This window comes from Ailuropoda melanoleuca, chromosome 6, assembly GCF_002007445.2.
Source record: "Ailuropoda melanoleuca isolate Jingjing chromosome 6, ASM200744v2, whole genome shotgun sequence".
NCBI lineage: Eukaryota > Metazoa > Chordata > Mammalia > Carnivora > Ursidae > Ailuropoda > Ailuropoda melanoleuca.
The window spans coordinates 129,453,679-129,481,453 of record NC_048223.1 but is presented as its reverse complement, the minus strand read 5'-3'; the positions used below and the strand labels follow the sequence as shown (position 1 = coordinate 129,481,453).

The 27,775-nt window shown below is 52.0% G+C and overlaps 1 protein-coding gene and 1 long non-coding RNA gene across 5 annotated transcripts; one reads left to right on the top strand and one right to left on the bottom strand.

The window, feature by feature from the left end:
• Nucleotides 1–315: 315 nt before the first annotated feature.
• PPP2R2D (protein phosphatase 2 regulatory subunit Bdelta) lies at nt 316–27,228 on the bottom strand. Of its 4 annotated transcripts, none has more exons than XM_034663452.1 (11): nt 26,212–27,228; nt 24,566–24,823; nt 24,391–24,457; nt 21,129–21,226; nt 16,958–17,123; nt 16,205–16,317; nt 13,056–13,233; nt 9,970–10,134; nt 7,570–7,739; nt 7,407–7,498; nt 316–2,022 (listed from the first exon to the last, which is right to left on the bottom strand). In XM_034663452.1, the coding sequence occupies exons 3-11, from the start codon at nt 24,428–24,430 to the stop codon at nt 1,743–1,745; spliced, it is 1,302 nt and encodes a 433-aa protein (XP_034519343.1). In that variant the 5' UTR covers nt 24,431–24,457; nt 24,566–24,823; nt 26,212–27,228; the 3' UTR covers nt 316–1,742. The 4 variants fall into 4 exon arrangements, with proteins under 4 accessions (XP_034519343.1, XP_034519344.1, XP_034519347.1 ...); XM_034663453.1 differs by having other exon boundaries at nt 24,566–24,672; XM_034663454.1 differs by lacking the exon at nt 316–2,022 and adding an exon at nt 3,586–3,867 and having other exon boundaries at nt 24,566–27,228.
• Nucleotides 26,197–27,775, top strand: LOC117802780. The gene is made up of 3 exons (XR_004626319.1): nt 26,197–26,320; nt 26,814–27,039; nt 27,166–27,775. It is a non-coding gene; the product is annotated as an uncharacterized LOC117802780 (long non-coding RNA).

The following is a 27,775-nucleotide window of genomic DNA, read 5'->3' as shown; positions in this document are numbered from 1 at the left end:
TTGATTTTTCTTAAAAAAAAAAAAAAAAAGCGTGTCTAAATCCACACATGAATAAAGTGTATTCACCCCAACCCAGGTCACGGGCCTAGACAGCACGAAAGCATCAAGGAAAACAGCACAGAATTCTAAGAATGAAAACAAGTCTCACAATGGACTTTCAGGAACAGAGACAATGTCCGTAACTGTAAAGGAGAAAAGGGCAAGGCTGCGGTGGCCGCGGGGACAGCACTTCCCTTCACTGGGTCCCCTCCGTGACGCTGAAGGAAGGCCCGCTGTCTACGTGGTGGGAAAAGCCGTCCGAACACACAGTGCAAATCCAGGTAAACATTTAAAATTTATTACACCTTGTGATGAAAATAGTGGAACACATATATACAATCCCATTAGAACTTTTTTCTGAAGGACAAGGGGGGGACCGAGAACTCCGCGCCACACCTCAGATCTGTCAATTGTGCCACCATGGATACGCAGTAGGAATTTTTTAATTAATTGTATTTTTAAATTCTCCGTTTCTAACTGAATGTGAATTAAAGTGGCATTCCGTTAACATTAATTCGAGACACTTGTTCTTACAGATCCGTATCGTAAGTAAGCAAAATACGCCTTAAAATTTCAAGAGCAGTGCGTGTGCACCGGTGCTCCCGCCCCTGGAGGACACTGGGATTTGGGCCCGTGTGTGAACTGCCAGGAAGGGCCAGTCACTTAGCACCGTCACGCGTCTGTTTCATCTTGGGAAATGCTGATTTCTGGTATCAAAGGGCCTACTTTGCAAATACACCACCAAGGCGGGGTGGCCGCACGCAGTCGCGGTTCCCTCTGCCGCGTTTTCAGCAATATGAAATTCAGCATGCATGTAATTTCAGCAATTTTTAAAAAGAATATCCCTCCCACAAGTACTCTAAAACGGTTTTAAAAGCAAGCACGTCAAGCGTTCATGCTGTGAACCGGAGGCGTACCGGAACCCAGCTGTTTTATAGCAGCCATCCTGCTGTCGCAGGGCTCCTTCTGACGGGCGGACCGAGTTGAGGTCCGCAGACCTTACCTGGCGCGTTCCCTGCACTATTTCCGCGGGAACGAAGCAGAGTAACCGAGTTTGGGACGGACGGGTTCAGAGGACACACGTTTTTCACTGTTCCGAAGCATGATTTTGCAGAATTTCATCATGTGCAAGGAAAGCAAATAAAAAGCCAATACTTGTCTTGGATTTAAAAACACTTTTTATAGTGTGTTGCTTTTATTCAGTGGTCGCACCAGAAGGTGTGACGGTAGATACAGGTGTGTGGGGGGAGTAAAGCTGCCTGAGCCTGCCCGGGGAGCCCACGCCCTCAACGGGGGCCGCCTGGGCTCGGAGGAAGGCAGAGGGCGGGGGGACACAGCGGCACACGCGTGTGAAGGCCCGAGTGTGATGGGGGGTGGGGGGGTAAGAGTTGCAGAAAGACAGACGTTCCATCAGACAACTTTTCTCTTGGGTGTTAACTTTTTGGTCTACAAACTGGAAAGGAAGGCTCAGACTGAAATAAATACATTTATTTTGATAATGGCCTTTACTGCGCACGGTCCGCCAACTCGGCGCCGAGCGGGTGTCCCCGAAGCGGCGGCCCGGGCCCCCTCACTGCAGGCGGAAGACCGGCCCCTCCCGTCTGGGAGGGGACAGGCCGCGCTTGCTGCTCCTCACGGGGAGGAGGACAGTGCCCCTCGTCCGAGAAGGCGGCCGGGCTCAGTCCCCGCATGTGCGGGCTTCCTTAGTTGACTTTGTCCTGGAAGATGTACAGGTTGTTGGTGGCGGCCACGGCGATAATGTTCTCGGCCGGGTGCCAGGCCGTGTGCAGAATCTTCTTGTTGAAGTCCAGACTGTCCACACTAATCTCGTCCTTCTTCCTCTTGCCGCCGGTGCACACCTTCCGAGGCTTCAAGCTGGCCCGAGGCTTGCTGTTCTCCCGGGAAGCTTCCAGCGTGACGTCCCGCCGTGCATTCCGATCAAACATCCTGAAGAAGTTGTTGTAGGACCCGGTCATGATCGCACTGCTCAAGACAAGAAGAGAGAGTGACGCTTGTCAAGGACGACGCGCTCGACACCCCCGCCGCATGTGGGCCCGGCACCCGGGACGCCAGCGCGGGCGACCTTCCCTTACCCCTCCTCTATGTGACAAGACCATTTCTAGGAATAAGAACCGACACTAAGAATGGTCAGGAGAGAAATGCAGTGCAAATTCCCCACTGAACTGCATATGTGCAATCACGTCAGCAAAAATAAATAGTACAGAGAAGGGAAAAAAGAACAGTCACGCTTTTAATTACACTTTTTTTTTTTTTAAGTGATCTCTACACCCAGCATGGGGCTCGAACTCACACCCAGGAGATCACAAGTCCCGTGCTCTTCTGACTGAGCCAGCCAGGCACCCCACATTAGTGCATCTTTAAAAAGTGACGCACTCCTCTGTCCCAGCCATGAGCAACCGTGTAATTTACTTCCAGGTCTTGCACACTTGCAACTCTGTCAACAGTTCAGAGCTGGTTTGTGCTCGGTGGACATTAGTCAGACTTGTCCCAGCACAGTACACAGTTGCCCAAAGAATACTTTTTAATTCATTTTGATGTCAAAAAGTTCTTTCGCAGGAAGCAACAGGAACACAAAGGGGAAAAGTCCTAGACCTCAGCGCGGATCTCAGACGCCGCCGTGCTGTCCACGTTCTTTTTTTTCAAAGATTTTATTTGACAAAGAGAGAGCCAGCGAGAGAGGGAACACAAGCAGGGGGAGCGGGAGAGGGAGAAGCAGGCTTCCCGCTTAGCAGGGAGCCCGAAGCAGGGCTCGATCCCGGGACCCTGGGATCATGACCTGAGCCCCAGCAGATGCCTAACGACTGAGCCACCCAGGCGTCCCCGTGCTGCCCACGTTCTTATTTCTCCAGCATTAATTCTGACGGTTTCCACCGTCTCTACAGCCGAAAACATTTGTTACACTGATAGAAACTTCAGTCTTTTTCTATTAAACTAGAGGAAAATGGCTTACAGCAAGCGCTGCCATGATGTGGCCTGTGGCTTTAGAACAAACCCCACTGCAGACAAGGAGGGGGTTCGGACCTCGCCCCACGGACCCTGTGCATCCTGCCGGCGGCACAGCCCAGTCCTGGCGGCTCCCTGTAGTCTCCTCCGAGGAGCGCACGGCCTCCCGTCTCATCGAGGCATGGCTAGCGGCTGACCGTGCCGGCAGCCAAGTCCCTCACGGAGTCACTAACCTTACCTAAAACCGCACCCAGAAGACAGGGTGAACTCAGGGAAGACTACTCGCAGCTACACGTGTTCTACCTTCTGCTCCTGAACCCGGGAGCGCGCAGCGCCAGGGCTGCCCGGCCTGCGACGCTCTGTCTGCGGCTCAGCCTCGTGCGCAAGACGACGTCCGCGAAGGCTACGCAGGGAGCGCGCCGACGCGCAGCTTACGCCCACGCCCCTCACACTCCGGCGGACCCACCGCAGCCCCCGGAACGCAGAGCCGGACGGGTTCTTTTAGGACGAGGCTGTTTGATTACGACGCTGATTACAACTGCTGGGGCCTGGGAGAAACGAAAGCAGACCAACCTCAATACAGACCCGTCATTTCCGCAGACTCTGAGCAGCACGCCTGCACGGGAGGTCGGCGTTCCCACTGCACTGGTCCAGTGACGCCAACCGCCTAAGTGACCACCTTCCCGAGCACCCGGCCAGGTGTCTGCCTGTGCCCTGGTGGCCAAGTGGACTCAGGAGCAAGTGGCTATGTGCATTTTTGCTAGAAAACCTGACCACAGCCAAGTGGTGGCACGCGAAAGCATGGCCCTGGGCAGAGAGCAGGTCCCCCCCATGTCACACCGTCCCTCGACAGGCACTTCCTCTCTGCGGGGATGAAAGAACAGGTAAATGTTACTGGAAAGCCTTCGGATGTTCCTGGGGATGGGTAATTAATTTAAGGGCATTTTTCAGTATTTCGGATATACCAAGAGGCATAAAGACAAACACAGTGACCTAAGCCACTGCTAGCTTGGTCTAGGAAGACTGGTCTCCCACCCTGGGTCCCTAGTGGGGCGGTCAGTCTTCACGGAGGGAGGGTCATTCCCATACATGTTTACATTTCGAACAGTCACACATTCTTAAAAACGCAACCGTCTCGTACGTTCTAGATGACACAGAAGTCATCGAATCACACACATTCTTCCAACAACATGCTTTCTTTGCTCTTTACCCTTGTGAGATCATCTATCATTCTTAGCATCGTAGGTCATGACAAGACAAGTGCCTGGGGCTCCTTCAGGTGTTCACTAGTTCCTGTTTCTGAACATGTTTTCTTGCCTGTATGTGCACGAGGTTCCTGACCCACGAGGGCCGCTGCCAGTATCCAAAGAAGAGCCACAGTCAAGGCCATCAGCCTCCACCCCCAAGCCCGACATCCCTGTCATTGTGAAAGCCGCGAGAGGGCATCCTGGTCACTCTGACCTGCTGACTCCTACTAAGGACGAGCATTTTAATCCATTTTCTTCCCATTTCTATGAATTCCCATTTATGAGCTCTCACTTTCCTACTGACTAAGAATTCTCTGCATATTCTGGATACTTCTTTCTTTGCTAGTTATACCTGCTCCTGTGGGTTTCATTTTTAGTGTTGTATTCCAACGTAAGTGAATTTACCATGTACGTGGAGGTGAGGTTCCTCCCGTTTTCTTCACCACGTGACCCAGGGCCTAGCAGTCGGCAGCACCCCCGGTACGAGTGGCGCTCTCCCACGGCTCTGGCCCAGCCTTCACAACACTCGGAGCTTGTGCGCTCTGGCTGACGGAGAGCTGTAACCGCCCCCCCCCCCACACAGACAACCAACTCAGACAAATCAGTATCGTTCAGCGCCAACGTTCCTTAGCGTTGCTGGCAGGGCTAGGCCAGCGGTGCCTGCCTGGCGCCCCGGGTCTCACACCCGCTTCGGAGATGGTGTCCTTTCCTGGAAGCGCGCCCTCTAGATTTCATGAGCTCCCTGTCAGGGTGCACTGCTCTCCATCTGAAAGCACTTTTTTTTTTAAAAAACACTTTATTTATTTGACAGAGAGCACAAGCAGGGGGAGCAGCAGAGGCAGAGGGAGAAGCAGCCTCCCTGCCAAGCAGGGAGCCTGATGTGGAACTCAAACCCGTGACCCTGAGATCATGACCTAAGCTGAAGGCAGACGCTCAACTGACTGAGCCCCCCAGGCGCCCCTGAAAGCACCTTTACTGCACACGTTCTGGGTGATCCTTGTCTCGACACACACCGCCAGGCTGACGGCAGCCGTGTCCCAGCACGCTGAAGGGAGGACAAGGCGCTGCGTCACGCTACCTTCTGTGTGTCCGCCGTGCTGAGCAGGCCCCTCTCAGCCTGACCGTCCGTTCTCCAACGGAGTGCGTCAGGTTTCCGCTGGCTACTTTTAAGATCATCTCTGCTTCTGCTGCCCTGCGATTTCATTCTGACACAGACGTGGATTTCTGTGCTCCCTAAATCCACGCGCTCAGTCTTCCGTGAGCTACAGAAAATCCCAGGCTGTTGCTGTGCCACACACACTCCTGGGCACGCCTCCGCATTTCACTGTGCCCCCCCCCGCCGTGCCCGACCTGCCAGCCCATGCTGCACCTGCGCCAGGCACCTCTGGTGCTCTTCGGCTCACTAACCCGAGGTCTCTCTTGCTGCTCTGGGCCTCCTACCAAGTCCACAGTGATTTCCACCACTGTGTTTTTCGTTTCTTGAAGTTCTGTTGGATTCTTTTACCAATCTTCTAGGTCGCTTTTAGGGGTCTTGCTTATGGTTCCTTCTGTTAATCTGAAAATATTTTCAGCACTCTCGTCTTATACTCTGCAACTTATGGCTCCAGTATCTGAATCCTCAGACGTCAGGTTCTGTTGCTGTTTCTGACTTGTTCACAGTAGCTTCCCTATGTGTACTTGGTACTTTTTACCTGTATGCTCATGTTTAACGGATTATAATCTGGGAAATCCTGAGACCTGGGTGTACTGAGAGAGGAACACCGTCAGATTTCCGGTGGGTTTGTGATTCCTGAGCACTCTCTCCCTGGGCTGAGTGTCTGGGCCCCACGGCGTCCAAGCACAGGCATGCGTACCACTCTCTGCAGAAGCTCAGGGAGTGCTGGTTGGGACCCCAGCCCCCCCTGCTTGTGCAGCACTGAATGTTCAGGCCCTGGTGTCGCTCCTGGGGGTCTTGGGAAACGACCGCATGAAGTGCACGCTGCTTGGCGGGGCCGGGAGGAGTCTGGCGCTGCCTGTGCCCCGGAGGCTCGCGTCTGCCACAGTGTCCATGAAACACTAAGAGGCGGTGGTCAGTGTGTCAGGAGAGAAACACCTGGACCCAAAGCCGTTTGCTCCTCCCAATGTCCAGAGCCCTGCCTACTTTGTAGAACCCGGCTCCTCTGTTAGCTTCCTGATCACGCAGCCGGTCCAGATACAGACTCCACATCCTGGGGCGGGGGGTCGATGGCTCCACCTCTCAGGGGATTTTATGCTTCCCCCACCCCCTAAGGTCTCAGACACATTTCCCTTGGGATTCCTATCTGGACGTAGATGGATGATGCCTTTTCCATAATCCTTGAGGGTCTCACTGCCACTGCGCACTGCGTGGACCCAAGGCTGTAAGCGCACCAGCCTTCCACTGTGAAAACCCAGCCAGCAGGGTCCTGGGACCAGATGCCCCAGGCCAGCCCAGTGCCCCAGTCCCTTCTGCTTCCTGCCCCCTCTTCACACTGGCTTATGTGTGCACTCAGTGACCCACGTGCAGAGATCTGTGGTGGCTTGGCCAGCAGCACGGGCCCTCTTCCCCTCACATCACAGGGAGGCCCCACCTGACACACCATTCTACTACGGATGATGGGGAAGTCTCTTTCTGGCACCAGAAAGGCACTGTGTTGTCTGAGATTGAAGACACAGCCCTCAGCAGTACTGGTATTATCACCCTCTTCAAAGGACATGCACAAAAACTACCGAGACACGAGAGCCGCCGCCTCGTAAAGGCCACTGGGACTTCGCGTCAGCCACCCCACCTGCTGTTCAAGCACAGCTAACAGTGAACTCGGAGGGCCTCTTCCCCTCTTCTTCCCTCTAGAAGAAACGGCAAACTGGGACGTGGTCATTCCACACACTTACCCTATGTCCGTCCTTCTTACTCATCTTGGAAATAAGAAAAATTATTTTGAAAATATTTAAAAAGCATTTTAAAAACAGCCAAAAGGAACCTTAGTGCCATGGGTACTGTCTGAATACGGACAGGATCGTAAGGGGAACAGCTGCTCAGATGCCCTCTTTTCTCCACCTTGAACCCGCCGCTCCAACAGGCTGGTGGCCTGGAGAGCACAGCCCGGCAGCCCTGAGGCCCACGCGCCCGGGGCCGGTCCATCACGACGTGTGCCCTACCTGTCCGAACCGCTCCAGCAGCACTCGAACTTGTCAAAGATGCAGTCGTTTTCGTACAGAGAACAAAGCTTGCTTCGCAGGTACTCGTGGACCTTAATGAAACCACAGGAAGGTTAGAAAGCGTTGTGCGCAGGTGGGCGCCGTCCCTGCGCGGTGGCCTCACCTGGTGGGTCTCCACGGGCCGGCTCTCCATGTTGAGGTCCCACACCTTCACTGACAGGTAGTCTCGGGTCATCATGTACCGACCGCTGTGACTGAATTTTACATCAGAGATGGAGGAGATTATCTCTGAGAAGAAGGACCTACTGCTGGGATCTTCAGGTTCCTCAAAAACTGAAAAACACAAAGTTTTCAGCTTCTGTTTAAAAACCAGAGAACATGGGGACGCCTGGGTGGCAGAGCTGGTTAAGTGATTTCAGCTCAGGTCCTGATCTCAGAGCTGTGGGATCGAGCCCTGTGTCGGGCTCCGCGCTCAGCACAGAGTCTGCTTGGGATTCTCTCTCCGTCATCTTCTGCCCCTCGCCCCACTCACCCACTTTAAAAACAGCAACAACAACAAAAGAACAAGCCCCCCCCCCAAACAAACCCAACCCCCAAAACAACAAACCCAGAGAACAAACCACGTTCAAGTCCCTAGGCCCTCCCTGGGGACTCCAGAGGCTGCAGACTGCACACCACTCACGCTTCTGATCTTCCCGATCTCAGTATGTCTTCCGGCCTTCGATTTCCGAGCTCAAGAGACTTGGATGAGACGTCCCAGTGCCACTGACTGCCAAGGGACAGTGTCAGAAACACAGGCCCACCATCTCACTCAGACTCAGGAGCACCACGTCCGTGCCTGAGGCCCCAGGCTGTGGCTGGAAAAGCCCCTCAGCACACTCCCATGTGCCTTTTGGTTAAGAATTCCTGTGCTGACCACAGGCTGCTACCGAATACCTGCGTGTCTAAGCAGCCCAGGCCCCAGCGAGCCACGTGCAGACCCGTCCCGCCCATATCACGGGAAGACGGAAGCAGCGTCACCTAGGACACTGGGTCCAGACTGTAACCTCCACGATGGTCCCATACACCAAAGCCCGTCAGGAAAAAGGGTCTGTGTCTGCTGTTCAGGAGTCAAGCTCCACATAACAAAACCAAATTACTCCTTTTAGAAAGATTCCAGATGCTTCCTTAGCAGACCTTCCCTTCTCCTACAGGTTTTGCTTTCTCAGAAGAAACTCAATGGCCCTCCACCTGTGCTGGGGTAGAGACCCCAGAGACTCCACCAGACCCCTGACCCCTGATCGCACCATCATGCCCTCAGCTCAGGAAACTTCGTGTGAGTACTTCCTCATTTGAAGCTGCTTTATTTATTTATTTATTATTTTTTTTAAATGTAGAAACCCATGTTTCTTGCCTCTGCACTTGAAGTTAATTTTAACCAGCGGCAGTACTGAGCAGTTACGCAAACTTCTTTGTTGACAAAACCTACTTTTGGATCCAAAATGCTTTACTCAAGGATATGATCTTGAGGGGCACCTGGCTGCCTCAGGCGGTGGAGCGTGCAACTCCTGATCTTGGGGTTGTGAGTTCAAGCCCCACGTTGGGTGTAGAGATTACTAAAAACAACAACAACAACAACAAAAGAATATTCTTTTGAAAGACACAGGCCAACGTTACACGAGGCTCGTTCTTCCTTGCGAGAGTCCCACAGGAGGCATTCTCTAAAACACAGCCGCAGAAAAATGAGAGTAAGGCAAGAAGGTTACTGAGAACCGGGTGGAGTGAGCACATCTGACACCAGGCCCCGCTGGTGTTGCTCCATTTCATACGGAGGCTCTCGAGACACAGCGATCCACGAATGGACTTCACCAGACGAGAAAGTGTCCCAGGAAATGAAAATCCAAGGCACTTCCTCGGGCAGGCTGGTCTGACCTGTCAGCGGACTGTGAGGAACACCAGCAGTGCCTCCAGCACACGGTCCAGCCCCCGCATGGGACCTAACGCACGACACACACACACACACACACACACACACACACTCGGTTTCCTGAAAGGTCGGGCCTATTTATAGCTAAACATAAAAACAAAACTTTCCTCACCTAGAAGAAACTCCAAGGCTCAGAGGATTAAAGCACTACAACTTCGCCTGAGGGAACTGGCTTCAAGTCCAGCAAAGCTCACTGTGAACAGAGCCCATCCCGACAGCTGAGAGCCGTCATGAGAGAGATGCGCTCTGGCAGCCTCAGCCGAGGTCCTAATGCGCGGAGGAAGAGGCAACAGATGTTCTCGGCTGGACCCAGCCAGGGAGGCCTCTGGGGAAGCCCTGAGATTCTGGGCGGGAGGAACACTATGGGCTGCCCACCACAGGACAGCTAACGGGGAGGCCACGGGAGCACGGCCTCACGGCCCACGTGGTGCCAGCAGTGGCCCACCAACGAGCCACCCTGGGACTCAGGATCAAAAGCAGGTCCTGCGCCTGCATGGGGATAAGGAGACCAGAAGAAATGCTAAGTCTCTCGAGATGGTCTCGCGCCTGGAAAACAGAGGAGTAACGTGAGACATTCTGAACCTTCCAGGCACTTACACTTGGAGTGTCTGTCACACAGGGCTGAGGAGCGCATGTCACACAGTCGGATGGTCCCTTTGCTGCTGCTGTACACAAACACGTTGCACTGGTGCGGGTGGAACTCGGCCGCGGTGATCACCTCCGTCAGCTCCTCCATGTTCGCAGGCTTGATGTCCACGATGTCTGGAGGCGCAGTTAAGGCAGAGCGCGTGGCGGGCTTTAGTCCACATTCGAGCGAACGTCAGGGGCGAACTGCCCCACAGCAAGGGGTGGGGGCAGACGCGTACAGGAGCCGGTCCTACACCCTGTACGCAGAGGCGCACGCCAGTAAGAGAACCTGGGTCCCAGCACCGCTCGCACCACTGCCACGCGCCTCACCAGGCCCGGCCCCACGTGCACACGCCGTGCCTGCGTCCTGCCGCGACCACTACCGTTCCACGGGAAGACGTGCCCAGCAAGATCGGACATGCTCAATGACTTAAACAAGAAAAGGAAGCATGCAGCCACTTGGGCAAAAATCCCATACTTATATCCATAAATTACACACAGAAGAGAACTGCCAGATTCCAAAGATTCTGCTTTTTCTGTTAGAACAGTGTTAACACTGTAGCTTGCCAGACACAGAAATCACTCAACTGAAAAAAAACGAGGAAAGAGTAGAATCTGGCTTTGGGTCAGGATGGTACAACAGGGTCCAGACGAACCCCTCCACCAAAACAATTAAGAAACCTGACACCACCGCTTGTCGCTGGACATGCTGGCACAGGCCGTCGTCCCGGAGGGGCTGGAGCCCTGCAGCCGGCCCAGAGGCTGCTGGGAGTCTGGAGAAGGTCCGGGACCTTCTGTGCCAGAGCAGAGCTCCCAGCAGGTTCACAGAGGAGCAGTCGGCAGCAGCCTGGGAAGAAACCACCCAGGCTGCTGGGGAGGCACCTCGACAGACCAAGCAGTGCCCCCACCACTCACACATGGGGCACGGTCTGCAAAGTTAACCAGGAGGCAAGAAGCCTGAAGTGTGCTGAGGCGATGGCTGACAGCGTGCAGACACGTGCAGGGGTACGGGGGCAGGGGACTGAGCCTCAGGGACGCGCTCATGTGAGTGCATCAAAAGTACTTTTAAGGTAACAGTATTAATAAATACGTGTATAAAGGCGTTCTGCGTTTTATAACCTAGGTCACAAGGAAGGACATCTGAAACAAGATGGTGGGACAAAACTTTGTAAAGGCAATGAAAGTACGACTACATACACAAATCATTTATGAATTAGAGTTCTCACAAATCATGAAAAAAAAAAGATGAAGATTCCAACAGGAGAAAAATCACAAAGGATAGTAAAAAAGATTCACACTAATGGACAGTAAATGAACAGAAAATACTTTAACTCACCTATAATCAAATAAATTAAAAATGGTCTCATCTTGGTTTTACTAATATGAAAAGATATTTTAAAGAAGGTCCAGCTTTATGCTGAAACAAATACTCAGAGATGGTGGGAGCACCCGGGTCTCAAAGCCTACACGGACGCGTCCCATACGTGGCCCTGCCCTGCAGCTGACATGCTGGGGACCCAGGCTCACGTGTGTGCACGGGGTGCGGAAGCAGAGCCGCTCGGCGCTGCATGCGCGGCTCCAAGTGCGCACAGCTGATCCCGCAGCTGCAAACCCGCATTCTTACTGAGAGGGAAAGACGCTCATAACGCATCAGAAAAAAACAAGGCTAAAGGCAGGGGCTTTCTGACGTGTCCCAGGCCCTGTGCCGACAGCTGTGCAGCCATAGGCTCTCGGGTTCCACAGAACCGCAGGTGGCACCCCAGGAGTGCGGGTTTACAGAGGAAGAGAAAGACCTGGGCAGACAGAGGGACTTCATGCTAATTAAGGTCACTGAGCTGAACTCAGGCCCCCGACACCCCTGAGTCCCTGGAACTTCATTACCACCGGGTAGAGGATGGTCTTAAACATACACTTCCTCATACAGACATAAACAGGCTGGAAGGTACGCATCAAATACCTACAACGGTTACCTGCCAAGGGTGGGATTGGGGGGAAGAACTTCCCCTGAATTACCTGAATTTTGTTCAAAATGGTCACATATTAATAGAAGAAAGAAGGATTTAAAATATAAGAGTTTAAGGAGAATAAAGAGAAAGCAGGAACCACGGCCATGAACCTTGTAAGACGGGAAGTTCTGCCAAGTTGCAGAAAGAAGAGACCCAGCAGACAGGCGTCAGAACGTGAGTCCGTCCCCGCGCTTCTGCCGTCCGCGTGGCAGCGCCGTCGTGCACTCGTGTCACAAACTCAGTCATCAGGTTAAGTAAACAACCACAGCAAGAAAAAGGACAACAGATAATAAAAATGCACTGTGAAATGCTAGAACTGAAAACACCACACACACTTCACCTCATGGGTTTTCTTGAGCACAAGGGAGCACGCACACACGCCAAACCTTGTCTCGGCGGCGGCCCAGGTGACCCGCCACGTCTGACCCACTCTGGCCGGCCCGACATCGCTCCTAAATGTGGGAAATCCTAACTGAAGTCCCTCGATATGCACGTGACAGGACTCTCATTTCTGGAGAAATCAACAACTTTTAACACGCGTGCCTAACCAGTCACACGCAGTTTCACCCTAACAGTAGCAGTGCCACCGTAGCATCACGGGAGTCCAATGCTGGAATATCCCTTAAACAGCTTGTCTTCTAAAACAGAGTTCTCACATGATCACTCGTTCCTCAGGCTGGGTAACTAACCACCACTCTAACCAACACCAGTGTCTACTATTCTAGTGTCTGCGAGCAGGTCGGGGTCAGGGGCAAGGGACCAGGCGACGCCGAATCCCCAGATACACACTATTTAAAACCATCTGTCACGAACCCAGGAGGGCAATGGGCTGGAGGTCATTTTCATTTTGCAGAGAACTCTCCCCAAAGGTAGAAAGCAGTTTCCACTTTTAGGGACACGTTAAATCGGAGAACGTACACCACAGGCTACCGTGCAGCAAGCCAAGTTTAGAGCTATAGACTCTGAGACGCACGAGCAGACGTGCACCGAGAACTTCCCTGAGGAACAAACCTATGAACGATGCCAAGACAGCCATCTGATGAAGGATACTAAAACTTCTATCTGTGATTTCTAAATGCCATAGATTAATTCTCAGGTCATCTGCAGAAAGATATGTTTCATGATCACTATTTACTGAAATGGAATTTATATGATATGTGTGAGCATTTGCAAAAATTCGTCGTGGACTTGCTTCTACCATAAGATCCATGGGCTTCAATATTGGAACCTAAAAATGGAAGGAAATAGGAATTCAAAACAAAGATCACCGCAGCATAAAATTACACTTATAGTAGAAAATAAAAAGGAACACAACCATATTCCCAGCGAGCTAAGAGTTCTGTACAGGCACTACCCCAAATAACCAATGAGCAGAGCTGTGAAAACAGGCTGCGAACGGGGTCCTATCCCTCCTCACGGCCATCCCCGCGGCAGATCCGTTCTTGCCGAAGGGCAGGCTACACTGGCACGGGGACAAGCTGCCTCTAGGACGCGGGTGCCGCTAATGGTGGGGCTTCGCTTTCCCGTCTGTCCCACAGCCACCGTGCGCTCACGGGAGACACCGCCCGGGACTGCCCCCTCCCCTCCTCGCAGCTGCTGCCCTGCAGAGTGACAGTCGGGCTCCTGAGCCTCTTCTATGCCCCAGTGGTCTGCTGCTCAGGGCACACGCCGAGAGCCAGGCAGGGGTGCAGGGATGGGAGAGCGCACAGGAAGGCCCCCAGAGAGCTGAAGAGGTGCCATGCTCCATCTACTGCCGGCCACAAGGGTTCGTCAGCCGCCAAGAGCTCGTGGGGCCGCTCACTTCTCTGGCAGAAGCGGTGTTTGGTATGTACAAGGGGTGCAAAAACCCATCTCTGTGCTGGGCGCTGTGGTCAGGGAGCAGGACGTCTACACTACAGTGGGGACAGTGGACTCAGGCAACAGACAAGCGCAAGGGGCCAGCCTGAGCGCACCTGCGCCACCATGAGAGCACGGGCGCCATCACGGGCACTCGTGTCCACGTGTGAAAAAGGAGGAAAAAAGTCCCAGCATCACTGACATCGAGTGGGAAAGAAGGCAGGATTTTAAAAGCAAAATAAAAAATTAACAGTAGTAACTGTTACTTTTCTAATTTAAAGCTAAAGGGAGCACCTGGAAAGGTGAGGAGGAGCACTCCCCTATTGTCTTCTCTGACCAGAAGTCTGCAAAAATGAGCTGGGGGCGGGGGGGAACATGCATAAATACTCCCTTCATTTTCAACCAGCCAGGTGCTGGGGCAGGTGTCCGTCCGGCAGGGCACAGGACAGACCACCACAGCCCTCCAATGCGTCTCTAAATGACCAAAACACACGCAACTCTCAGGCTAGGACAGAAAGGCGGCTCCGCCTAACCAAATCCCTTTCTGGCACTAAACATTTAAGAGGAAAACAAAATTTAAAAAGAGCAATATTTGACTCCTACACAGCTAAGTTTAGACAAATAGTCCTTTTTTAGCTTTCAGAGAGGCAATTAAGAAATCAAATATGGGCCTAAAGTCACAAAGGTCATTTTACAGCCTGTGACTCTGAAATCACAGTGTGTTCATAACAGCTGTTTCTGATAAAATGACACGTCCGGCCCAGTTAGACCAAGCGCATCCAGATGAACGTATAAAAGCCTCTGAACAAAACTGACACTGAGCCCAACGAGACCTATGGTTTTTCCAGCAGGCACGTGAGCGTCTGGTGTGGTGAAGCAGGCTGAGAGCGGGGACAGTGTGCTTGGCGGGAGGCCATGAAGGTGATGGGGGACAGATAGAAGAGATCAGGGCAGGAGGCAGGACAGCGCCACAGGGCCCCCAACGCCTCCTCCGTGCGGTCACACTTGGGAGTTTCATATATCGGCAGCTGGAATACGAGAGGTGCTGTCACTCACCACGGTTTATCACTGCCGCAGAGACGTGGAAGCAAGGGCATGGTGGCGAAGAAACCACCAGTGTTCAGATCAAAACATCCTAGTTCAAATCAGGGTTTTAGAAACTCACCCTCAGTCACTCACATTGCTTCTCAGTGTCAACCCCTTGGAGGTACAGTGACACTTTGGACCTAAGAGTCTACGAGGACACGGGCCCATCCTGTGCTTCTCCTTGGCAATGCTGCTGTTTCCTGGGTCCTGGGGAGCACTGCCTCCTTGGCTGGGCTGTGGCTGTCCTGTGCACCCACCATCCCAGCACCCCGTGTGCGCCCAGCACTGAGCGCTTGGGGAATGGAGCCGAGACAGACTACGCGCACTCTGCCCCTAGTGTCACCACGGTGGGGTGTGGTGTAGGGAAGGTCTCTGCGGTGGGGTGTCCTTCCCTGCAGCACCTCACTACTGATGTGCGACACGTTCACTGATGAGGGCTTCACTTGAGAAACAACATTCAAGAAAGCTCTTAAACCTTGTTAAAGAACAAACCAGCCAACCAACAATTTTCACGAGCACTGGGCAACGGTCTTAGGGAACACCTCAGAACCAACGCCAGTGCTGGTCTTCCTGCTGCTGTCCCACACACGCTCTGCGTCCTGGCGCCCACCTCCTTTCCTGTATCCCACCTCCTTTCACACAGCCTCCAGGGTGTGCACCACTGGGCCAATGACCTGACTCAGTTTCACAGATGTTACAATGCGAACCAAATCTAGGTATCAGAACTGAAGAAGATCGCCGTGTCACAGGGTGCCCAGGGATACCTGAGATTTAACAATCAGAACAGGAAGCGATACTACGGACTGACAGGCAAAGAATTCTGAAAGCGCAGAGTGCGCCTCAGCTAACTGAGGAAATGCCACGAAAGTCCTGGCAGTGTGCGGCTCATCGCGCATCCGCAGCCTGCGCGGCCTCATCCGGGCACCATCCTGAGTCCCATGGAGGCCTCACCACCACCAACACGCTACTTACAACCTTTGTAGTGAAAGGCCGTTGATACACGGAGAAAGATGTCTGTTGTAGGGTCAGACCTGAGTCTTCAGTATCATCAGACTTTCTGAAGTTACCGTGTGACTTCCTGCTACGTGAAATACGAGGAATCCCAATTCTAACACACACAGATACACTGAAGACTACAATTACAAACAGCTTCACGGATCGAGAAGGCAGAGGCCACAGCAGCCCCACCAAGCCGTCTTCCCTCAACAGCTGACTCACGCACCGTCCCCAGTTAACTAGGAAGAGAACTGGGTAGTTTGAGGAAAGGTGGCATGTACCCGCAGTGCTGTAATTCGAAATGGGTCTCGAAGCCGTCCATCTTCATCTTTTAAGTTATAACCTTCTGCTCTTTTGTCCCGTTCGCTTATTTTCCATAATTTAATAGTTTTATCTGAAAATAAAAACCTTAGTGTCCATATTAAAAGAAAAACCATATGATGCACCTCTATTAGTCGACTATTACATTAGAAAACTGTGTGGTTCTATGTTCACCGATAAGCTACGAGACTCTGAAGGTTACTTTCCAGTTATAGATAAACCTGGACATTCTGTTTGCACGGTAAGTACAGACATGCAAGTCTGCACCGTAGGGCAATGCCACACGGGGAGTGTGTGTGCCTGCTCGCTTTTGTATACTTTCAAGTTTTCAGCCTACCACCTCCTAACCTAGCTAATCACTCACCCTCTCCCCAAAGTTTAAAGCAGAAACCACTTCTAGAATGGGCTAATGTAAAAAGTAAAGTAGGGGCGCCTGGGTGGCACAGCGGTTAAGCGTCTGCCTTCGGCTCAGGGCGTGATCCCGGCATTCTGGGATCGAGCCCCACGTCAGTCCTCTGCTGTGAGCCTGCTTCTTCCTCTCCCACTCCCCCTGCTTGTGTTCCCTCTCTCGCTGGCTGTCTCTATCACTGTCGAATGAATAAATAAATAAAATCTTAAAAAAAAAAAAAAAGTAAAGTAAAAATCTGCTTCACCCAGCAAATTAAAAATAAAACCCAAAAATCAAATAACCACTTAAAAAAAAAAGCTCTTACCATTTGTAGAGAGTAGAAAATGAGCAGCATTCTGTTGCGGTAACCACCTAATTTTATTAATTTTTTCCTCAATTTCTAGACTTTTCAAATAGTCAAACTCTGGTTCATGACTTTGAAAGGTACTGTAAACATTATATTCTCCCCTAGAGTGAGGGCGACTTTTGTTCTGCAAGGAAACATGAGCTGGGTTAATGAACAAAGCACAGCACAGAGAAAAATTCAGTACTACCAATTTGAATATAAAATGACCACACACATTTTTAAAAGTTAAAGAAAATCCTGGATCAAAAATTATCAAAGAGAGGACACTCCGAATTAATTTACTTGGAAAAAACCAGTAACAGATGATTTCGCAGAACTTCTCCCCCGCGGTGGGCACCACGCTCCAAAGCAGGGTCTGCGGAACCGGCCTGCCGCCTGTAGGGGCCAGGGACTCCTCAACACAACCAGGCTCCGTCACATACACACTTTTCCTGGAGAGGCTGGTGGGCCCACGGAGGGGGCAGCACCGTGCAGTCCACACTGAGCTCTGCACAGCCCGCCAAGACAACAAGGGGAAGAAGTCCCCTGGGAAGAGGGTGACTGACAGCACTTACGCGTGACCAGCACGAGCAGAGGATACACCTGTGATGGAATTTTTAACATACGTAAAACAATCCTGTACGTTACAGAAGTAGAAAAACATGCTTGGGAAGATGCGTGATGTCTTCAAAATAATAACCGACTCTGGGAAGGCAGAGTGAGAGGGAGGCGATTTGGGAACAAAGCTGGAAGACAAAATAGGGAGAGCACCACGGGCACCTCCTCCACCTGCCGAGGGCTTTTCTTTTAGGAAAGAGGAAACCCCGGTGGTGGGTCCATACATGGATTTATATTAACCTCTGAAACCTTCTGTATCCAAAATGACATTTTCTATGAAACAGTAAAAAGATTACATAATTAAAAACCAAGGACACCAAGATTTTGTTTCATTCTCGCTATATAATCAGCACCTAAAATCTTACATTTTTACGTTTAGGCTGTGTGTCAAGGAGATTGAATGAAACAGAGGAACCTAGATTTCTTAGTATTTCTGAATTAAGATCACGTATTACGGGAAAACATTCCCCCCGCTCCTTGCCTCTCTACTTCTGTGTGCCGCACAGTCCTGGAAACCATGCGTGCACCCCAGGATCTAGAACATGGTTTCCACGCGTGGCTGTGTTAGACCTGCAACCGCCTCTACGAGAAAGCAGATTACACCAACAGACGCTTCTACCTTGCCAGTGAGAAAAAGGAAATCGAAATCTTTAAAAAAGAAAAATCTGTGGAATCAGTTGGTCCCACGCCTCAAGACCATAACCAACTATGAAAAAACATCAGAATATGAATAACTACGTGAGGCACCCACCCCCACGTGTCACCTGGCTTTCCGGCCCCGCTCTCCAAGAACCACAACAGACACTCCTGATGCTGCAGGCCCGTGTTCCCATCACGCACTGCACCGACCCCCACCCCGACACCTAAAACCTCTGCCCACTAGGCCGAGACCCCGCATCAGCCTCCAAGGCCCCCAGGCAGTGAGTGGTCTCCATGCTCTGTCCAGGGAGAGGAAGAACAGAAAAGGTGAGAGAAAGGGCCTTGAGGAAGACGTGCCTGCCCACGGGAACTGGGTCCCGAGGCTGCCCACCTGAGGTGCTGGGAACAGCATCGGCAAGGAGGACAGGAAGCTGGTGGAAGGTACATTTTGGTTTCAGACATGCTGAGTGCTAATGTCAGAACTACTCAAATTGAATGGTTTGCACGGTGAACTGCAGAGTGGGAGCCACGTCCCTAAACTCTGCTCACCTCAGACTGACATGCTGGGCTTCCTGAAACAGAGGGCTCTGCCGCTAAGGAAAAAAACTCGACCACCACACTGTTAACTCCGCTCCCTACCTCACATCTTGTGCACACCCCGAACTTTCCGACGGCTCCCTCTCGCCCTGATCCCCTGGCCTGACACCCACGCCACCTTCCCCAGTCCAGCACGGCCTTGCACTGTCCTCATACCCCCTGTGCTCCCACAGGCCTGTGCCCTGGGCCTCCGCAGGGAGGGCAGTGGCTGAACTGACAGCGCTGGAAAAATCCAAGTCCACAGTGAGGGTTATATAAGGCAACCACCAAAATATTTTAAAAGCAGATGGAATATGAAGGCTCTTTTTATGTTAACCAAAATACCAAGAAAAAGATGGGGGAAAAAAGTTGCCCAGGGTTTATGAAGTTGCAGATGGCTGGGTTTATCAAATTTAAACAAGGTTAACAACCTGCTGCTATATGACCCTGCTGCTCCCGTTACTAACAACGATTTCATACATCTTCACTCAACACTTTATGCTACAGGTTCTCAAAACTCGGGTGCCCAACAGAGTTTGTAACAAGATGCTGAAGTTTTAGGGGCGCCTGGGTGGCACAGGCGTTAAGCGTCTGCCTTCGGCTCAGGGCGTGATCCCGGCGTTATGGGATCGAGCCCCACATCAGGCTCCTCTGCTGTGAGCCTGCTTCTCCCTCTCCCACTCCCCCTGCTTGTGTTCCCTCTCTCGCTGGCTGTCTCTCTCTGTCTCTGTCAAATAAATAAATAAAAAAATCTTTAAAAAAAAAAAAAAAGAAAATAGTATTTTTTAGGTTTAAATGATGACTCACAAAAATGAGAAAAATTTCATTTTCTCTACAGATATCATTAAGATGGAAAACTTTAAGGAGCTAAAAGTGAACTCTTAAATTTAAGACAGCTGACTCAGCAATCTGTTAGATAAACCTTCTAGTACTAAAAGTAATAAATATAGTTCTTTTTAAGCAGCACCATGTAATAATCTACCTCCGGAAAACAATGCAAAATTATGAACTTATCAAATCATCTGTGAAGATCTAGAAAGACTAATGACAATATATCCACAAAAGAATTCTTACCATCCCGAATCAGAAAAAATAGAATTAAAAACATTTTTAAATCTACATGGACATAATCAAAATCAGAGCTGCAACACGTGTATTTTAATAATGAGGTGCTGGCGTTCCGTAAATCTCTCCCCACTGCCCAACGCAACCCTCCACTTCTACTGCGGGGGGCCCAGGGCTCACCCTGCTACAGGCGCCCCTGAGCGCTCCCTCTCTGGTGGCAGGGCTGCCACTCGCTGCCACGCAGAGCTACTGGAAGGGGACAAGGGCCCACTAGGTGCCATACCAAAGTTGTACCATGAAAGCTGAGAGACTAGAATCTGGAGATGAGACGGTAACTGCCCACTGACCTCCCTGGACACAGACAAGGGGCCCCGTGTGCGAAGCTGTCAGGGGAAAAGACAGATGCTTTACAGGAACCCAGGTCGGGCTGCACCGTGTTCTTGCCCGGAGTATGCGCACGACATGCCAGCGGGGCAGCAGCTTGTCTCCCTTCCTTCCTCAGCACCCGTCACGAACTCTGATGAGGCTCCCCAGAAATAAAGGGGGGGCTGGAAGGCCTGGTTCTACCTCCCATTCCCCTCTGATGCATAACTGAAAAAGATGGGTTTCTCTGCCCTTCCTCCCCACCCCACCAAAGAGGGAGTGACCTAAAAAACGGCTCATGAGTGGGAGTCATCTGTGCGGCCCTGAAGGCCCCGTTCTGAGGACTCCTTCCTCTCAGTCCTGATAGTGGGGCCCTCAGGGGGCGGGGGAGAAGCAGGCTGCTCACCTCTCGCTGAGGAGGGAGAGAGAATTCATGGCCCCCCCAATACACACAGACTCTTCCCTGCAGCTAGCGCCCAGGAGCCATTCAGAGCACACGGCACTCTGGACAACAGGGCTGGGGCCAGCACCTCTAGGGGCTGGTGACATGATTTTCACCCACAGCCACTTTAATGAATCACAGGATGGAAGCAAAGAGATGCGGAACTCCACCACCCCACATTCTTCACTTGGTCCTCACAACAGCCCGTGGGTAGGGCCAGGACTCTCCTCTCCTGGAGACAAGGGCACAGGGGCCTCCATCGAGCTCAGTGGCTGGATGTCAGATCTTCTTGCTCACCCGACATAAGCAGCTTCTCTACGGTTAACGTGACGTAACCGAATCTGAGTGAAGTCGGACATTGAGAAAGGGCCTGTGCGTCTTTCCCTCCTTCCAAGTGACGTGAGAATGGCTGCCTTTCGTATGGCTTGTGGACTGTGAGTCACTGACCTCTTGTTCCCGCTGGAAAATAACAACTCTGCCACCCTTGTCTCCCGTTGCCAGAAGATCTCCAGAGTGATTAAATTCAACAGTTGAGATGATGTCAGCTGTCAATAAAATATAGAAGCAATTTACCACATTATGATTGTGAAAGGAGTCATAATCAATATCAAAGGTCAGTAAGAAAGGTTCAAAAGGAAGACACACATAAAACCTTCTCCCTGGATAAAGCAAAATTTTCATGGGACACTTGTCATTACCAAGCAGCCAATTCTGGTTTTGACACCCAGAACCCAAGACCACATATGGGCTCATGGGTTTTGCTCAATGGATTGAATGCTTGGCCCCTAGGGCACCAGGATATATTTGGACTGCATGGTCTCGATATAAGGATATCAAGTAAAAATTTAGAAAATTAATTTTGAAAAGAAATGAAAAAAATCAGTGCTAGAAGACTGTTGTCTGATTTTATGATGTATGCCTAATATTAATTTATAAAATAGATCTGATTCTTATATGATGTTAACAGAAGTTTTAATATTCTTTGCAATAACTTTTGCTGGCTTCTGTACAAAATGACATTATACATAGTAAAGACTCTATTTCACTGACTGGATATAGTCATTACTATCGATAATGACATCATCATTACCTAGTGAGACACTGCTGTTGGATACCTGAGATTTCTGACACTAACCACACAAAGTTCTTGGCCATCAGCACACAATGGGTAAAGGCCACGGGGTACAAGCAACAAAGCCAAGTGCAGGAAAAGCCCTTAGGACTGCTGAGGCTAAGGCCTAGAGGGAACAGATCTGAATTCATGAAATGGACTCCTGGATCAAGAAAAATAGAAAAGACGGTTTTCTCCCGCTCAGGGGTGCTAAGTGCGGGCTGAATCAGGACAAGGACATGGGTTCGGTCCCGCACGGGCTGCTGTCAGCCTGCTCCATCCAGCACGGGGACTCTTGACCTTCATCGGCTACCCCAGACAATCTCATCTCTGGCTTCCGTGAGGATGAGGGCGGGCTGAATCGGTACAAACCCGCCCCGGCTGCGAGAGGGCCTGTCCGACTGACAGACAGATGGCAGTGCGTGCTCTGCACACGCAGCAGGGACCCACGGAGGAGGCGGGAGTGTTTAAAGGTCAATACTGCTGCACAGCTCCTGGAACAGCTGGTCCAATACTAAGAAACAGATCCCAATACTGAACGTACTTGAAGAACTCCCCCCGCGCTCCCAAAGCTGCCATGAAGTAATACAGCTCTTCACGGCGTGCACGCACATTTTAGTCAAATAGTTGTTAACACAGGACTTCCTGTGATACAAGCTCTCACCTCACCTACACTGTGCACAACTTAAAAAAAATTTTTTTTAAAGATTTTATTTATTTGAGAGAGAGTGAGAGAGAGCATGAGAAGGGGGGGGCCCTCAGAGGAGAAGCAGACTCCTCTCTGAGCAGGGAGCCCGATGCGGGACTCCGGGATTATAACCCAAGCAGAAGGCAGCTGCTTAACCGGCTAAGCCACCCAAGTGCCCCCAGCGCACGACTTTTAAACACACACTGAAGGGGCACCTGGGTGGCTCAGTCGTTAAGCGTCTGCCTTCAGCTCAGGGCGTGATCCCGGCGTTATGGGATCAGGCCCCACATCAGGCTCCTCCTCTAGGAGCCTGCTTCTTCCTCTCCCACTCCCCCTGCTTGTGTTCCCTCTCTCGCTGGCTGTCTCTAACTCTGTCAAATAAATAAATAAAATCTTTTAGAAAAAATAAACATGCACTTAATTCTTTTCCCTGGGATGTCTTTCCTTCTCCTTTTTTTTTTTTAGAAACAAAAACACCTCTTCAGTTACAGATGGGAAAAGGATAAAGCTTCTTGTTAGAAGTGCCACTTTTTAAATTAAATTACTCAAAATAACCCAATTTGCTTAAATGAAATTAAAATATTCTGTATCGGACTAAACGGGACTAAATCTCTGTCATTCATACCCAGGGGGGCATACGATATTATATAATTAATGGCATTCTAGCTCTGTCAGTGATTTTTAAACTTAATTAAAATGGACTGAATCTTTTAAAAGAGAAACTCCTATGACTGCCACTGGTGAGAAGTTATTTTCATTAAGCTGCGCAAATATGTATGAATCTAAAATTAGAAAATATTATCCACAGGGGTGCCTGGGTGGCTCAGTCATTAGGCGTCTGCCTTCAGCTCAGGGCGTGATCCCAGGGTTCTGGGATCGAGCCCCACATCAGGCTCCTCCGCTGGGAGCCTGCTTCTTCCTCTCCCACTCCCCCTGCCTGTGTTCCCTCTCTCGCTGGCTGTCTTTCTGTCAAATAAATAAATAAAATCTTAAAAAAAAAAAAGAAAAAGAAAATAGTGTCCACAGAGTTCAGAAGAGTTGTAAAGTCAAAATAAATATACAAACTAAATACCAACAAAATTACAAAACAACAAAATTTAAATTACCAACATGAATTTAATGTGATGGCCATTACTTTACAAAACCAGTGTGATGCTGACGGAGGGCACCGAGTGGGGCCTTTACACCTGCCATGTACTCCGACAGTGCTCCCTCTCACTGAGCGGCCAGAGGCCCCTGTGCAGCACCCACAGAGGCACCTGCTGGCCACGGGGAGCGGCACTGGGTCTCTGCAGAGGGGCAGTCAGGCTCCTGGGAGCCACAGCACACGGCCGCACCGAGGCACTCTGCTGGAAGGGGTCACCTGGCTGGGGCAGAACTTAGTCAATGTTGAAGTCACACCCGGAAACCATGACACCCACCTGGCAGCCCCTAAGAATCCAGCTCAGACTTGCTGTCAAGTGTGGCCCACTGTGAGCATGGGCCTTTCCCTCCCACCACCAAGGTGCCAGAGAGAACTGGAAAGGTGTCCATCCACCAAGCAACAATGGTGGGCAGGCTTTGACAGGCAGAGGATGGCACGGGGCAGGAGGCGTGGTAGGTGACCGTCTAAGTGTGCGCAGGGGGCCTCAGCCAGGCTGCACACCAGGTGCCGGGCATGGAGATGGCAGAAGGTTGTTTCCTGAACTGCTGGGTCCCCAAGTTTGTCCCCATCCTGTCAGGTGGGAGCACACAGTTACTCCCCCTTCCTGTTTCCCGAACTCCAGCTGCCAGGAGGGAAGGGTTCCCACCATCTCCAGGGCTCCTCTCCAAAATGATAAATCTCGGGAGAAAAGGCCTCAAGATTCAAACACATGGGGTCCTTAAAGAAATGACCAACCACAGGGAAGCCCTCCAGCTGGAAAGCCCACCTGCTCGCGGAACTGCCTGCTGGCTCCAAAGTGGCTGCATCTTAAGCGTGCACCCATCACTCGGGATCTGCAGAGATGAGAGAAAACGCCCGAACAAGGAAGGCGGAGGAAAGAGGGACAGGGCATCAACAAAATGTCAAAGACACAACAATTAATGTCCTCAGGGAGCTAATACCTGCCAACAGGAATGACATCACCAACGTTGGCCGGGCGCCTGCCAGGGCCCAGGTGCTGTTCTGACTGCGCGCGGTCCTGCGTGAAGCTGGCGAACCTCCCAGCAGCCTAGGAAGCAGGGCTCCCGTCACCCCTCTCTGAGGGAGAGAAGCAGGCCCTGGGCACTGTATCCAGCTCACCGGTGTGGCAGTCCCCCGCCAGTCCTCAGGGCGCAGGGCGCCACCTCATCCAGCGGGGTCCCCGGAGGGTGAGCGGCATGCTACCACAGAGAGACGGAAACAAGAACTGCTCTTTGAAATTCAAACGGTAATAATTTCAAAACTCAACACCTCTTCCAAAGGGTAGAGCAAAAAGACAAAGAGATGGATGAGAGAAAAGATAATCAGAGGATCGGGTTAGGTGGCCCATCACCAGGTAAGAAGCTCCAGAAAGAGGAGAGAAAAGGAAGCGACACAAACATCAAAGGACTAAGGTGAGTGTGCCCCAGAGCAGGAGCAGGGGGCCTGCAGGCTGACAAGGTCCGCTGAGGGCCGAGCCTGACCCAGGAGCAGACCCTGGCCACGCTGCCTCACTGAGAAAGCTACAACACCAAGGATAAAGGGAGATTCTAAAATTCTCCAGAGAAAACAAACAGGTCACACACCAAAGAAATCGGATGGCATCAGACAGGACGCAGGAAAATGGTGGCTGGAATACCAACCATCCTCAAAGTTCTGAGAAAAAATAATTTTCAACCCGTAATTCTACACCTAGCCAAATTTTCAATCGTGTTCAAAAGGGAGGAGTAAAGATGTTTTCAAACATGCAAAAAAAAAAAAAGGCAAAAACCCCTTTCTCAGCAAACCACTGGAAGATGCAATTTGGCAAAATGACAATAAACCAAGGGAAAGGGAAATGGGGGACCTGACCTCCCCACACTGGGGAAGACAGGATAGGAGCCAACAGCTGTGGGAGCAGCAGCCCCGGCTGGGGGAGACGTCGTCGGGGGAGAGGAGGGCTGGCGGGTGCCCGCTCTGCCCGGGACCCACACGGCTCTCCTCAGGCCGCACCAGACACACAGAACCAAGCCTGTGGAGCCACTAGGCAATCATCAGCTCTGGGGAAAATGAAATCTGTATGAAAAAGAAAACGTGTACTTCAGTCCAGGGACCAACACTGTCTGCACAGTCAGCACCGGGAGGAGGAAACGAGACTCCTGTCAGAATCCTCTCAACTCTTTCTTTCCTTTCCTGTTCTTCTTTTTTTTTTTCCCCAGGGAAGGGGGGTTGCATGTGGGTGGAAGGTGATGTTAGCAAAAAAGCTAAATCATCCGTTACCATAACAGGAAGTCAGTACTTACTGTTCAAAATAAAATCAGGAAATGGGAAGTTAGCAGTACAAGACATTACTCAGCGGCTGCTGAGGATGCTTCACGGCTGGGAGAGGGGCGGGTGACAGGCGGCGCTGGATGTAAGAGGACAGGGTGCGTGCGACATGAGGAAGCAGGAGTAAGACATGTGGAGGGGGACCCAGAGGGAACACGTCGTCAACAAGGTGTTAAAAGACGGAGAACATGAAGTCACGTTCATGTGCCCACGGAACGGCCGAGCCGAGGGGGACTGACGACACAGGACAGCTGGGTTAGCAGACAGGCGGGAGCAGGGTCACCTGCACGGGGGGTGGGGGGGTGGTCACGGCGTGCACGGCACAGGAGAGGCAGGAGTGGACCTGGGCTTGACAAGTGGTCTCGTCAGATGGCAGCTCTTCTTTCTAGGAGGTAGGAGAGAAGGTTCATCCGCTCAGAGCACTGGTGCTGCGGGGGCGAGTGGAGAAGCGTTCTCAGGACAGACAGGAGGGACCGCACCAGAGAAACGCGGGGCTGTGTCACAGTATCAATGCCCCTGTGAGATCTGCGGGCAGCAGCTTGTTTTTACAATTCAGCAAACACACTGAGTGACTACTGTAAGCTGGGCGGTGCCCTGGGCACTGGGGACACAGAGCAAGGCCAAGTCCCTGCCGCCCGGGGACCGACATCTCCGTGAATGCAGCGTGGAGATGCTGGAGTTGTGCGGGCAGGCAGGTGGGGAGACCGGGTTTGGGGTTCCGCCAGGAGGGTGAGGACAGGGGCTGAGAGAGACAAGGAGGTTAAGAGTGAGCAAGGCGTGACACGTGTCAGGACCTGGGGTCCAGGCGAGGAGACGGGGAGAGGCAGCCCGAGCGGCGGGTTCGGGGCGTTTGCTGTATTAGTCTGTACTCCCCAAACTTTCAAGCTTTCCAAGACTGAGCGCGCAGGTGTGACAACTTACTGTCCCCTACTTCACGGCCCTACGTCCCACGTGAGCGTCCCCCTGGCCCAGCCCTGGGACAGCCTCCCGAGGGGCCGCTCCGCGTCCTGCGCTGCCCGGCCGAGTTCCAGCCACACAAAGGCGTGGATCACATCACCGCCCCACCTACCGCCCCATCAACACCCCACCATGCCCGCTCACTGTGTACCAAGTAAGCGACACTCCCTTCCAAACGACCAGCTAAATTGCTGAGTCACTGTCAAAACAAAACGAAACCACAACAATGACAAGGGAGATATAGTTTCCAGCCATTTAATTTTTTCTCTCCTCTCCTCAGGCAGCTCGAGCTCTGGAGGATTATTCAAACGCCACCTTCAGGCCAGGGACCCGTCTGTTCCAGGTAAGGCACGCAGCTCCGGGGACCCAACAGTAGACCCAACAGTACCGGCGGGACGTGCGGGGACGTGCGGGAGACCCAGACTTGCTGCACGCTCCTGGTGAGACAACTGCCCCCTTCCTGACCTTCTCCCCTCACTGCCAGGACTGCGTGAAAAACAGTCCCCAAAAGTGCTCACGATGCAAGCCGACCATCTACTCCCCCTTAAGGCCTCATCCGAACGGATCCCAGGCCAGTAAGGGTCTCAGGCGGTGTGAGTGAAAACCACCACACGCGTGCCCAAGTCGCCGTGGCAAGGGGCCCGGGGGGGGGCAGCGGGAACTCCCGCACACTGCTTGTGGGAGGAACCCTGCACTAGCGCTGGGAAGACTGGCCGTGCCCGCCGTGCCCGCCAGAGCTCAGCAGCCACACTCTAGGACCCAGAAATCCCACTGCAGACACGCAGCCGCCAGCCACAGGGGCGCTCAGCGCCACGGCACTCGGAAGCGGCACGTTGACCGGAGAAGCCACCCACGTGCCCGCCACACAGTGACACCACCCAGCAATGAAA